Here is a 15,087-nt window from a genome sequence, read left to right on the forward strand (position 1 = left end):
ACAAAAGAGGGCTGGAAATCCCGGCCACAAAGAACGGGGAGACCGCTGAGCTTGCCTACAAAAAAAACAAAAACAAAAACTAACACCCTGGCACATGCTGGAAAACAGGGATCAGGTTGTGAGGAGATTCCACTCCCTAGCACTTGACAACTAAGTGGCAACTGTGACAGCAGGCCTGCTCCGCTCCTCAGGTTCCCTCCTTTTATTGTCTATACTATGACGTTTTTATGCCTTACTATAATATGACATTTTTATGACTTTTTAAGCCATATTATACTATGACTTGTTTATGCCTTACTATACTATAACATTTTTATGACTTTTTATGCCATATTATACTATGACTTGTTTATGCCTTACTATACTATGACATTTTTATGACTTTTTATGCCTTACTATACTATGACTTTTTATGCCATACAATCCCATGACGTTTTTATGACTTTTTATGCCTTACTATACTATGACTTTTGACGAATTACTATACTATGACGTTTTTATGACGTTTTATGCCATACGGTTTTATGAATTTTAATGCCTTACTATACTATGACTTTTTATCCCATACTATACTATGACATTTTTATGAGGTTTTTATGCCATACGTTTTTGTGAATTTTAAGGCCTTACTATATACTATGACTTTTTTTCCCTTACTATACTATGACATTTTTATGACTTTTTATGCCATACCATACTATGACTTTTTATGCCATACAATACTATGACGTTTTTATGACTTTTTATGCCTTACTATAAGATGACTTTTTATGACTTTTCATGCCATACTATACTATGACGTTTTCATGCCATACTATACTATGACATTTTTATGACATACAATCCCATACGATACTATGACGTTTTATGCCATACAATACTATGACTTTTTATGCCATACTATACTATGACATTTTTATGACTTTTTATGCCTTACTATACTATGACGTTTTTATGCCATATTACACTATGACATTTTATGACTTTTTAAGACTTACTATACTATGACATTTTATGCCATGCTATACTGTTACGTTTTTATGAATTTTCATGCCTTATGATACTATGACTTTTTATGCCTTACTATACTATGATTGCATTTGCCATACAATACTATAACGTTTTTATGAATTTTTACGCCTTACTATACTATGACGTTTTTACGACTTTTTATGCCTTACTATACTATACTATGACTTTTTATGCCATACTATACTATGACATTTTTATGACGTTTTTATGCCTTACTATACTATGACTTTTAATCCCATACAATACTATGACATTTTTATGACTTTTTATGCTTACAATAATATGACTTTTTATGATTTTTATGCCTTACGACACTACGACATTTTTATGACTTTTTATGACTTACCATACTATGACTTTTTATGACTTTTCTGCCTTAATATACTATGACTTTTTATGCCATACTATACTATGACGTTTTTTTACTTTTTATGCTTCACTATTCTATGATTTTTTTATGACTTATTATACTATTGTTATGGCCTCCCTATTACAAAAACTACAGATTCAAACTGGAGACCGGACGAAATAGAAAGAGGACAGACAGAGATGACAAATCAAGAAATATGTTTATTGTGAACATTGCAACATGTAATGTACTTAACAAAACCAAGGAAACAAAAGAGGGCTGGAAATCCCGGCCACAAAGAACGGGGAGACCGCTGAGCTTGCCTACAAAAAAAACAAAAACAAAAACTAACACCCTGGCACATGCTGGAAAACAGGGATCAGGTTGTGAGGAGATTCCACTCCCTAGCACTTGACAACTAAGTGGCAACTGTGACAGCAGGCCTGCTCCGCTCCTCAGGTTCCCTCCTTTTATTGTCTATACTATGACGTTTTTATGCCTTACTATAATATGACATTTTTATGACTTTTTAAGCCATATTATACTATGACTTGTTTATGCCTTACTATACTATGACATTTTTATGACTTTTTATGCCATATTATACTATGACTTGTTTATGCCTTACTATACTATGACATTTTTATGACTTTTTATGCCTTACTATACTATGACTTTTTATGCCATACAATCCTATGACGTTTTTATGACTTTTTATGCCTTACTATACTATGATTTTTGACGACTTACTATACTATGACGTTTTTATGAGGTTTTTATGCCATACGGTTTTATGAATTTTAATGCCTTACTATACTATGACTTTTTTTCCCTTAGTATACTATGACATTTTTATGACTTTTTATGCCATACCATACTATGACTTTTTATGCTATACTATACTATGACGTTTTTATGCCATACTATACTATGACATTTTTATGACTTTTTATGCCTTACTATACTATGACTTTTTATGCCATACAATCCTATGACGTTTTTATGACTTTTTATGCCTTGCTATACTATGACATTTTTATGACTTTTTATGCCATACTATATTATGACGTTTTTATGCCTTACTATACTATGACATTTTTATGCCATACAATACTATGATGTTTTTATGACTTTTTATGCCTTACTATACTATGACTTTTTATGACTTTTCATGCCTTACTATACTATGACTTTTCATGCCATACTATACTATGACGTTTTTATGACGTTTTTATGCCTTACTATACTATGATATTTTTATGACTTTTTATGCCTTACTATACTATGACTTTTTATGCCATACAATCCTATGACGTTTTTACGACTTTTTATGCCTTACTATACTATACTATGACTTTTTATGCCATACTATACTATGACGTTTTTATGACCTTTTATGCCTTACTATACTATGACATTTTAATGATTTTTTATGCGTTACTATACTTCGACTTTTTATGCCATACAATCCTATGACGTTTTTATGACTTTTTATGCCTTACTATACTATGACTTTCTATGCCTTAGTATACTATGACATTTTAACCACTTTTTATGCCATACTATACTATGATGTTTTTATGCCATACTATACTATGACTTTTTATGCCATACTATACTATGACGTTTTTATGACTTTTTATGACTTTTCATGCCTTACTATACTGTGACTCTTCATGCCATACTATACTATGACTTTTTTATGACTTTTTATGCCTTACTATACTATGACATTTTTATGACTTTTCATGCCTTACTATACTATGACATTTTTGTGACTTTTTATTCCTTACTGTACTATAACTTTTTATTCCATACAATACTATGACATTTTTATGACTTTTTATGCCATACTATACTATGACTTTTTATGCCATACTATACTATGACGTTTTAATGCCATACTATACTATGACATTTTTATGACTTTTTATGCCTTACTATACTATGATTTTTGACGACTTACTATACTATGACATTTTTATGACTTTTTATGCCTTATTATATTATGACTATTCATGCCTTACTATACTATGACATTTTTGTGACTTTTTATTCCACAATATACTATTACATTTCTATGAATTTTTAAGTCTTGCTATACTATGACGTTTTTATTACTTTTTATGCCTTACTGTACTATGATTTTTTATGACTTTTTATGCCATACTATACTATGAAAATTTATGCCTTACTATACTATGACATCTTTATGACTTTTTATGCCTTACTATACAATGACGTTTTATGAGCTTATATGCCATACCATACTATGACGTTTTTATTCATTTTTATGCCTTACACTACTATGACATTTTTATGGCTTTTTATGCCATAATATACTATGACGTTTTTATCACTTTTTATGCCATACTATACGATGACGTTTTTATCACTTTTACGCCTTACTATACTAAGACTTTTTATGACTTTTTATGACTTACTGTACTACGACAATTGATGCTTCACTATACTATGACGTTTTTATGACTCTTTTTGCTTTAGTATACTATGACGTTTTTATGAACTTTTATCCCATTTTATATTATTACATTTTTATGACTTTTTATGCCTAACTATACTATGACTTTTTTTGCCATAGTATACTATGACGTTTTTATGACTTTTTACGCCATACTATACCATGAAGTTTTTATGAATTTTTATGCGTTACTATAATATGACATTTTTATTACTTTTTATTCCTTACTATACTATGACTTTTCATGTCATACTACACTATTGACGTTTTATGACTCTTTATTCCTTACTATGCTATGACGTTTTTATGCCATACTATACTGACATTTTTATGACTTTTTATGCCATAATATACTATTATGTTTTTATGACTTTTCATGCCTTACTATAATACTACTTTTTTATGACTTTGAATGCCTTACTATATTATTACAATTTTATGCCTTACTAAGGGAAGGGGAAGGGGAAGCCTGCTTAGCCAGCCCCGCTAGGGCCGTTGCACTCAGCAACTCCCCTCTAACCTTACTATTTCAAAAACTAACCTAAACCAAAACAAAAACCAACAACTACCGGTGATCTCCAGCCCCATACTTAAAAAAAGAAACAAAACAAAAAGCCAGCACCCTGGTACATTCTGCTGAACAGAGATCAGGTTTTGAGGAAATTCCACTCCCCAGCACTTGACAGCTAAGTGGCAACTGTTACAGCAGGCCCACTCCGCTCCTGAAGTCCCTCCTTTTATTGTCAGCAGGTGCTGGACTTCTATTGGAGAGACAGGTAAAGAGAGAGTGGAGAAGAGCAAGGGAGAGAGCAAAACAAAACCCCCAAAATGGTGCGCAACAGTGAACTGGAGCTGCGCATAATAACTATGAATTTTTTATGCTATGTCGTTTTTATGACGTTTTTATGCCTTATAATACTATGACTTATGACATATATATGACATTTATGTCCCTGTATCAAGAGTGATGTTATCAAATACAGTATGTCACCTATAAGAGAATATATTCTTATGACATATATACATTCTCTGGATATATAAAGCTATAAGTTTATAGAAATATATGATATACTCATAATGCAATTTCATTAAAACAACATTCTTATTAAAACTATGACGTTTTTATGACGTTTTTATTCCATATTATACTATGACTTTTTTATGAATTTTTATGCCTTAGTATACTATGACATTTTTATTGCTTTTTATGCCTTACTATACTATGACATTTTATGCGTTACTATACTATGACTTTTTATGCCATACTATAGTATTACGTTTTCATGACTTTTTATGCTTTACTATACTATGAAATTTTTATGACTTTTATGCCATACTATACTGTGACATTTTTATGAATTTTTATGCCTTACTGTACTATGACAATTTATGCCTTACTATACTATGACGTATTTATGACTCTTTATGCCTTAGTATACTATGTTTTTATGAACTTTTATGCCTTACTATACTATGACTTTTTATGCCATAGTATACTATGAAATTTTTATGACTTTTTATGCCATAATATACAATGATGTTTTTATGACTTTTTACGACTTACTATACTATGACATTTTTACGACTTTTATGCCTTACTTTACTATGACTTTTTGTGCCATACTATGCTATGACATTTTTATGAATTTTTATGCCTTACTGTACTATGAAGTTTTCATGACTCTTTATGCCTTAGTATACTATGACGTTTTTATGACTTTTCATGCCTTACTATATTATTACAATTTTTTGCCTTACCAGGGGAAGGGGAAGACCACTGAGCCGGCCCCGCCAGGGCTGTTGCACTCAGCAACTCCCCTCTAACCTGCCTAGTTCAAAAACTAACCTAAACCAAAACAAAAACCGATAACTGAACTACCGGTGATCTCCAAAAAACACCAACCAAAAACCAGCAGGTTGGCACATGCTGCTGAACAAAGATCAGGTTTTGAGGAGATTCCACTCCCCAGCTCTTGACAGCTAAGTGGCAACTGTTACAGCAGGCCCACTACGCTCCTGAGGTCCCTTCTTTTATTGTCAGCAGGTGCTGGACTCCTATTAGAGAGACAGGTATAGAGAGAGTGGAGAAGAGCAAGGGAGAGAGCAAAACAAAACCCCCAAACGGTGCGCAACAGCGAACTTGAGCTGCGCGTAATAACTATGAATTTTTTATGCTATTTTGTTTTTATGATGTTTTTATGCCTTACAATACTATGACTTATGACATATATATAACACATATGTCTCTATATCAAGAGTGATGTTACCAAATACAGTATGTCACCTATAAGAGAATATATTCTTATGACATACATCCACTGGATATATAAAGCTTTTACATTTTTGTTTTTGATTTTCACACATATCTATCTTTTATATTTTCATATATAATATGAACATATACTGGCTTTGTGATATATTTATGTAACATATGTCTATAATATAAAAAGACATACTAAAATAAATTTTAATAAAGTTTCTGTTAGCTCGACGTATATGTTATATATTATATTGTTGTAACAGGTTTCATATGTCATTTTTACATATATTGGCTATACTTAATACATAAATGATCTTACTTGATATGTACATATATTTCATATATGGAAATTCAACACATTTTTATATTTTACATTTGCATATGGGAAATGAAAATTCAGATCTTTTTTGTTAATAAACTGTTTGGTTCACGACATTAAGAAGCCAATCTCTTTGTTTTGGAGGGGTGGCAAGTTTTTGCGTCCCTACCAATGTTGAGACCAAACCTACGCCCTTGATATATAGTAAATGCCATTCATTCATCCATCCATACCACTTATCCTTTGAGGGTCATGGAGAGGTTGGAGCCAATCCCAGCTGACATTGGGCAAGATGCAGGGTACATGCTGGACAGGTCGCCAGTCTATCACAGGGATGATATATAGAGAGAAACACCCATTCACTCTCACATTCACACCTATGGGCAATATAAGGTCACCAATCAACCAAACTGTCTTAAATTGCCAGAAAAGAAAACTAGAGCATTTACTATTTTTGATTTAGTTGTGTTTGTTTGAGCTACACTTAAGAGTTTAACTCAAAAAAAATTTTCTTTAGAGGGAAAATTACATGTGTTCATTGCTGAAATTTTAAATAGTAGACAGGAAGGACTGAGAGAATCCAAAATGTAAGTATTGGTTAAAATAAGTGATGAAAGGATTTGAAACATCAGTTGCAGTTGAAGGATTTATTTCTCTATGACTGACTGACTTTACTCTTTCTTTCTTTGTCTTTCCTTCCACCCTCTCGCAGTCCGTCACAGACATTCATTAATTTGCAGTGCTCATACTCGTCTCGGCTCTCCCGCTATTGGTGTGCTCTGGACCACAATGAAGATGAGCACAGAACACTTCATACGGCCTTCCTGTGTGTTACGAACATGGCAGGCAATGCCACCAGCACCCTGCTCCACTTTACACCTCTAAACATTTGTAAGTAGATGTTTCCTGTCAGCATGTATCTTTGGTCTGATGTAAAAGTTACTCTCAAGCTGCACTCAATACATTCCTTCCTGACCCCACAGTAAAGCCGGACCCTCCATCAGATGTGAAAATCACTGCGTTGGAGGGACATGAGACGTGGATAAAGGTCACCTGGTATTCCCCGACCTCCTGGAAACATCAAGACAGATATTATGAACTAATCTACGAGGTCAAATACTGGCCTCTCCAGTCCTCATTTTATCATAAGCAGGTGTGTTCTGGCAGACCATTAGACAAGCAGTTGGGTATTGCAGTTTTTGAATATGTGTGCCATACATACACTGTTGGTGTGTTTACTCTTCCCAGTACTCCAGCGCGCTGTTGATTTTTCAGGCCTGAAACTATTGTTATCAGTTGATGACAGGGTGATGTGCGTTAACCTGGTTGTCTGTCTGTATGTGTTTGTGTAGGTAATGTTGATTAAGGGTTCACGCTCCCACACAATCAAAGATGCCATGCCTGGTGTTCAGTACCTGATACAGCTCAGAGCCAAGGACGAATATGACGGCGAGTGGAGTGACTGGAGTATACCTATCAATGCAAGCAGCTGGACAGGTACACACACATGCAAACATGCATACACCATATGAAAACAATAAAATAGGTTTCCCTCCATGTCACCATTAATGTTAGAAAACTCAAATAAGTAGTTTATCTTGCTCAGGGGACAGAAAACGGACTTACTTGGTTTTAGAGACAATGGAAGTGATGTAAATTAAGTGGACATATGAATCATTGAACTTTATCAACTAGCAATCAAGTAATTCATGATCCATTGTGGACACAGACAAAAGTAGTCATGACAACCTGAGGAAGCAGGACTCCTGCTTCCTTCCCCTCTGATTGGATTTTCCAAAAACACAGCAGTGCATATAAACATCCTCTTATACTTAGAGAGTTTTACTTCTTCCAGTTGTGTGTTTTTTTGTCATGCTGATACAGTGGTTAGGATAATATTTGGAAAAAGTTGATGAATACATCCTCATGTCCACATGTTCTCTGCAAAATGAAATAGACTCTTTCAAATGAAAGTGACACATGCTCATACAAATATTGACATGAAAGTGAAACCTTTTTTTAAGGTAAATACATTAAGATATATTTCCTCTATGCTTTTTAACACATTTTCACTGAAAGGAATAATTACACAGATTAAATAAACTAGATAAAACATGTCAATTAGGGATTTTAAGAGGTATTGGTTGTTTTGTTTTTTTATTGTTTTTTTTGGTCAGAACCAGGCTCCGTTTTTCCCCCTGTTTCCAGTCTTCATGCTTATCTAAGCTATTCGTCTCATCCACTGGTTTCAAATTTGTTGTGAATTATTTGAATTACTGTTCATATGGTTATTGTGACATGAGATTGATCTTCTAGAAGGCAAGAAGGCAAATAAGTCTATTTCCCCAAATGTCAAACTATTCCTTTGTGTAGTTTACTTGTGTCCTTGGGATTTAACTTAATTTTCAGTCACCTCCCTGTTTCCAAAATAAAGGCAGAAAAAAGCCTCTGAAAATTGATATTAGCTCATCTGGTTTATGTTAAACATATTTGTACAATTTAAATACCCCTAGTTTATTTTTGGATCAGGGATTGTTGCTTTACATGTATAATAACACTAGCTTAGTATTAATATCTAATCTTTTTTTCTGCATTCAAGACTTTCATCCAATCTTATTTTTTGTGCCATTCAAACCTTTTTTAGAATGTGAGTTATTTTAAAATGAAATCTATTCTTCTTTAAAGTAACTCATACTCTAAAGGAGGCCTGTACAGGCCAAAAATTTATATACTGAATCACTAAAAGTCTGGAATGCAGGAGTAATGTGTGGAAATGTGTAGAAATCTCCTTTTCTACTATATGTCACTCCAAAAGTTAAACAAACTCTGTCTAGATCAGTGGTTCCCAACGTTTTGTGCTCTACTGCTTACTTGTTGCACAAGTCTAATTGTTGTGACCAGTTCAACCATATGTTATTTTGAAAGGCCTTGTACAAGCATTTAAATAAAATCAATATTTTAAACATATATTCATGTAGAAGAAATTAATTTTCCTCCCTTTCCTTTCTACCCCCTTTGATCCCAAGCTCATCAAGATAATACAATGTAATATGCGTTAACTTTTCAGTGTCTAGATGAATACTGTAAGAGACCTCCTGCTTGTCAGGGTATTGATAACATGTTTCCTGTGTGGATGTTTCTCTCCCCAGCTCCTGTGCTCATTGATGATCTGATTACCACAACGGTAAGAGTTTTAAGTGTCAATCAAATGCATCAATCATTTATGGGAAAAAAACATTTACGCTCTTCATCTTTCAGGAACTCACAATGTCTCTTGTGTGACTGTTTTTAACCAACAGTTTCCAGTAATCATAGAGGAAGGATCTACTACAGACTACACGCCTGATGGTATGATAGTTAGCAGACAGTTAAATATTATGGTTAATCAGGTTTGTTTGTGTGTGACAGTGGAAGATGATGAAAAGATGAAAAGATCAGGATGAAAAAAAACTCTTAAATGTTGTTAGTGCTAAAAAACCCCTCTGCCCCACTGGGTTTTAACAGGAAGTCGTGTCATCATAATAACTGAGGCTCAACAACGAAACAAGCTACAGGAAACATGGCTCAACACACCTATCACACATACAGACACACACATTGTCACACTCAAACATATACTTGCATGGATGTTATTCTGGTCCATCATTTCTGGTTCAGGATTTCTCAGTTTCCCACTCTCTTTCTAGACGTTCTTGGACCAGGAAATGCTCCCTCTCCTGGACCAGTGGAGCTGTCTCATGCCCTCTGGATCTCTGGTTCATTTGTTCTCTTGTCAGTCATTTTGGCTGCCTACATATTCAGGTATAGAGAGGCAGCTGGTGTTAAATGGGAACTTTGTTATGTTTTTGTAGGTCTCGAAAATTTGAATTTACTCGAATATATAAAACAGTTATACAGTACCCATGATGCAATAAAAATGGTTAAGTTTACAACATGAATTAAATAATGGTCAGTGAATTTCTGTCTTATTTTTCAAACTCCAGCAAAATCAGCATCTTCATTTTAACCTCTCTTTTTTTTCAGACACAAGGACAGATTAATGTCTAAACTGCACCGTGTGAGTGTCATCATCCAGCCTCTTGACTCGTCTGAGCTTCCACCCACCACCCCAGCAGCCCCAGAGGAGCAGGCCCTGGTGACTTTTACCCGTCCACATTACAAAGAACCCCCAGTGAATGAAGGAGAAGAAGAGGACGGAGAAAATGAGGAAGAACAGAGGGTGAAGGAGAGGATAGAAGCCATGCACTTCAACAACACAAGTTATTTCTTTGTCCAGAGGGACTGATGGTCATTCAGAGGGGGGGCTTAAACTAGTTGGGACATTTTAACATACCAACTACTGCCGGATTTGCATTTTTCACTTCAGAACTGGTGTCACAAATGACACAAAGGATAATGGACTTAAACTTTTTATGGTTCTTCAATTAGCTTCTTTTGGAAGCAACCTCAGGAATAGTGTCTATCTCTCTAACTATCTCATGCCTAAAATACCTCTGAAAATACTTTGTTGTTGTTATTGTATAAAGAGCAGCATTTAACTACTGTGTCCTATGTGTGTGTCAATTTAAAATGTTTTGATAAACTATGGATTGGATATTTTTCTGCAAAATTTGAAAGATGTGACAACAGTTATAGTTAACAGTTTTCAGTGACAATATAGCTAAATATTTCCTGTCATCCAGCCTCCAGAAAAGGCTTCACCAGGGAAAACCTTATCAATTGGGATTGTTGTGTTCATATATGGAATGTGATGTATGTGATAAATATAAAAGTTGATGAACTAAGTCAGTGATCAAACTGTACTTAAAACACAATGGTGGTTTACTGTTCTTGCATTATATCAGAATAGTCCAAAAGCTATAGGAAAAGTATTTTTGAGAAGCTTGTAAATGTCTTAGCAGGCCTGAAGCTGACATAACACTTTTGCTTTTTTGTTTTGTGTGTGTGTGTGTGTGTGTGTGTGTGTGTGTGTGTGTGTGTGTGGTGTGTGTGTGTGTGTGTGTGTTGTTCTAATCCTGCTACGTGAAGCACTTTGGGCTACATTTTTGTGTCCTGTATAAATAAAGTTAAGTAGTATGAGTAGTGGTAGTGGTGGTGTTTCTTTTTATCTTGGCCTGTGCTACCCCCCCGCGGACGCAGCTGTTAACTGCAGAAATCGTTTCTATAGCAACAGTTGTTGCCAAGCGTAACCAGCAACTGTGTCAGTAAAAGGTGTTGTGTTCTGCTTAATATGGCTCCTAACCTGTGCTACTAACTTGTCTCAGCCGTAGATTAATGAAAAAACATTTGGACCAACATCTGTAGAGAAATGATGGCGAGAAAAGGCGGATTGGCGAAATTGGATGTTGCTGTTTTAAGCCCTGAGCAGCAGGAGAAACTGCGACAGTTCAAGGTAACCTAACATTGGGTGAATTTTACAAGGCTTAAAAATGCTAGTCCGTTACATTTATCTAACGTTAAGGCAGCCACCTGCCATCTTTGTTTGTAGATTATTTGCAAGTCTAGTCAGTGATATGAGTTTTCTTTCCAGATCAAAACGAGAATCGACAACGAGAAGTATTTGAGGTCGCATCCAGAAGTGGAGCTACTGATAGGTGACTTTCTAAGGTAAGCTGGCCCATCTTCTTCAGTTTTGAGAGTTTTCAGTTTCACTCGCTATGTCTGCAGGTGAACTTTATATACAGTCAAACCTCAAATAATTTATTTTTAAGGACGATAAAAGATCAGAATTTGCCTATATTTGTAAGAAGAAAAAATGTGCAGTCGATCACCTTTTAATATGAACTTTTACTTCACTCAAAAGGTTCAGCCTCTATAATAGACTTTACTATGGTTGTATAGTTGCTATTCACATTTTTTTTTTTCTAACAGGGATGTGCTTCTTAAAAGGCCTGCAGATATCTGTGAATTTGCTTCAGGTCAGTTGTGCACACAAACACTCACTCACTCACTCTCTCTCTCTCTCTCTCTCTCTCTCTCTCTCTCTCTCTCTCTCACACACACACACACACACACACACACACACACACAATATGTGGCCAATTTTTTCATTTAAATGTTTTATGACTTGATTATATTTTATTGTGTTGACTGTCATGATAAATGTCTTATTTACTGTATATAGTGTAAGTGTAAAATTGCCAGTTGTTTTGATTTGTTGACAATTATAAAAAATATAGAATAAAATCAGCCTCATCCTTCAAATGGACCCCATGAAGAGTAAATACATTACTGTTTACACACACAAGCATAATTTTACCCACTAACTGGTGTCTATGGTCTTTTTCAGATCATTTCACCAACCCAAACCTTCATGAAACTATTGGCTCCAAAATGGAAGAGAACAGTGTCACTGAGTGAAACACACCCAACAGTCATAGCTTTGCAAGTTTTCTTTGTGTCTTTCTCTGTACACAGAAACAACTAAGATGCTAATAAGTTTTTGTCTGTCAGCTTCATTATCAGATCGCTATCGCAGGAAGCCGGCTAACTGGGAAGATGGTAACGGCCATTCCTAATGAGTGTAATTAAAGGTTAATGAGAACAGGATGTCCTGTGGGTATTACACACTGTTTGTCACATCACCCACATGATTATGTTGGGACATATTGAAGAGTTAATTGTGGCCCATGTAATGAAACCAGGATCACATATTGCAATCTGCATTCATCTGAATGGCTGTGTCCCCTTAACTATATGGATTACTTAAAACATATCTTATGAAGGGCCAGAGAGTTTGACACCAGTTCAGATTTAATATTTACACCATTCATTTATTTAATGATAAAAACTATTTTTTTTTTAAATCTTTCCTTTTTTAATTCATGGTCCAGTGATATCTCTTAATTCTTTCCATTGAGGTGATATTTTTTCTGCTTTTTTTATTTACTGTACATATCTTTTTTTTGGTTGCATTGAAATATTTGATATGCATCTGTATAGAAAATGAAATTATACATTGCAAAAGCAAAGGATTAAAGTAATTAATGAAACATGTTTTTAGAGTCACAGTCACGTATTACAAGAAGTGAATTTTTCACTATTGATAACCTTGTTTCTTTTGGAGAAAATTGACTTTTTGTTTCTAGAGAGAAGTGATCTCCTCAGTGTCTTTGTCAAATGTATCATCTGTCATCCATTACAATAACTGCATGTTAACTTGGGCAGTGGTCAAGCTTTCTCCATGGTGAGTAGAGCTTTTACTTTGTAGTTATCCTGCTTTGTTTGTTGTTTTGTTTTGGCTATGTAATTGTGTCTGGACAATGCAGCGCTGCATTGGGTTGTGGTGTTTGGGTTTTATCAGCCTATTCATCTTTTCCATCCACCCATGTTTGCTTGGAGCATGGTGTACTGCAATGGACAGCACAAAGGAATCCTGTGCTCTACAAAAAAAAAATGTTTGTTTGTCATAATACTACTGAGAAAATGTTTTATGGACTGATGAAACTAAGGTTGAATTGTTTGGGAAGAACATGGATCACGATTTGGGGTTTTGCTGCCTCCGGGCCTGGACAGGTCAACATTATCAAAGAAAATGAATTCCTAAATTCATCAAGGTATTTTACAGGATAATGTCAGGGTGTCTGTCCACCTGTTGAAGCTGCAGGAGGAGTTGGGTGATGCAGCAGGACAATGACCCTAATCATGTAATCAAGTAAATCTACTACAGAATGACTTCAAACAAAGAAAATCCACCTGTGGAGTGGCCCAGTCACAGCCCAGGCCCTGGGGCCAGTTGCACAAAACACCTTAAGTTAAGATTAAAGTCTGAGTTAAGGTTTCCTTAAAATAAAAACAGTTGTCCAAAACACTGTAAGTGTTCTCCTTAAGGTTTCCGTGAAGTTCCTGTCAAAACAACAGGAGGCTGAGTTTGCGTGCCAGCTTCTTTGATAACAGCTATAAGCTAATGCCAGCTAACATATGGTCTCCATGGAAACAGTAGAATTTTAGCGCTGTAAAATCTCTTTCACCTTTGTACCCTTTCTCCTTAACTAAGGAAGCCTTTTAGGAGATTCTGCGCAACACCCTTAAGTAAGTCCCTCAGCTAAGGAGAATTTAAACCTTAAGTGTCATGCTTCAGCAGAAATCTTAAGGTGTTCTGTGCAACTGGCCCCTGATCAGTCGCTACTGGAGCTTGTTTGAGGTTAGTGGTGCCAAAGGAGATGTGACCACTTGATGATTTACTTACATTTTCCATCAACAGTGTGAATGTTTATTGGGTGTGTTCAATAGGGTGTGTTCAAAGACACAAAAGATTATAATTGTTTATGTGATATAAGTTTAGAGACACTGTTTGTTGACTCAGATCACATTTTATGACCAATCAATGCAGAAAACCAGGTCATTTTAAAGGGGACCACATACTCTTTCTTATCACTGAACACTTATGATGAGAGTTCTTCAACAACTTTTGAAGGATTATCTCACCTTTATCTAATAATGAGTTAATTTCATGATTGACATGAGAATTCATCAATTAAAATAAATATCTCAAATGATTTGTAACTTCTGTCTGTCACTTTTTTCCCTCTCTCTCACACGAATATACATACTCGTGCAAACACACAGACACACATTAACAAACAGTATTGTTTTAACATCATGCACCAGCTTTGACTAAGGCAAGTCAGACAGGTAACCACCCA

General features: G+C 35.0%; 2 protein-coding genes across 2 annotated transcripts; both read left to right on the forward strand.

The window, feature by feature from the left end:
• The first annotated feature begins 6,514 nt into the window (after positions 1-6,514).
• il6r (interleukin 6 receptor) lies at positions 6,515-11,524 on the forward strand. The gene is made up of 7 exons (XM_023400853.2): positions 6,515-7,333; positions 7,426-7,595; positions 7,795-7,939; positions 9,592-9,626; positions 9,742-9,790; positions 10,129-10,243; positions 10,466-11,524. The coding sequence occupies exons 1-7, from the start codon at positions 7,282-7,284 to the stop codon at positions 10,725-10,727; spliced, it is 828 nt and encodes a 275-aa protein (XP_023256621.2). The 5' UTR covers positions 6,515-7,281; the 3' UTR covers positions 10,728-11,524.
• Positions 11,525-11,634: 110 nt separating this feature from the next.
• Positions 11,635-14,923, forward strand: riiad1 (regulatory subunit of type II PKA R-subunit domain containing 1). The gene is made up of 4 exons (XM_023400846.2): positions 11,635-11,834; positions 11,973-12,049; positions 12,314-12,360; positions 12,732-14,923. The coding sequence occupies exons 1-4, from the start codon at positions 11,751-11,753 to the stop codon at positions 12,800-12,802; spliced, it is 279 nt and encodes a 92-aa protein (XP_023256614.1). The 5' UTR covers positions 11,635-11,750; the 3' UTR covers positions 12,803-14,923.
• Positions 14,924-15,087: the final 164 nt, after the last annotated feature.

This window comes from Seriola lalandi, unplaced genomic scaffold, assembly GCF_002814215.2.
Source record: "Seriola lalandi dorsalis isolate HSWRI2012SDOR001 ecotype SW California unplaced genomic scaffold, Sedor1 jcf7180002053060, whole genome shotgun sequence".
NCBI lineage: Eukaryota > Metazoa > Chordata > Actinopteri > Carangiformes > Carangidae > Seriola > Seriola lalandi.

Coding starts and splice junctions, on each gene's coding strand:
- il6r (XM_023400853.2), top strand. CDS start 7,282: ATGGCAGGCAATGCCACCAGCACCCTGCTCCACTTTACACCTCTAAAC. Junction 9,791..10,128: donor TACAGACTACACGCCTGATG/GTATGATAGTTA, acceptor CTCTCTTTCTAG/ACGTTCTTGGACCAGGAAAT. Junction 10,244..10,465: donor TTGGCTGCCTACATATTCAG/GTATAGAGAGGC, acceptor CTTTTTTTTCAG/ACACAAGGACAGATTAATGT.
- riiad1 (XM_023400846.2), top strand. CDS start 11,751: ATGATGGCGAGAAAAGGCGGATTGGCGAAATTGGATGTTGCTGTTTTA. Junction 11,835..11,972: donor AGAAACTGCGACAGTTCAAG/GTAACCTAACAT, acceptor TTTTCTTTCCAG/ATCAAAACGAGAATCGACAA. Junction 12,050..12,313: donor CTGATAGGTGACTTTCTAAG/GTAAGCTGGCCC, acceptor TTTTTCTAACAG/GGATGTGCTTCTTAAAAGGC.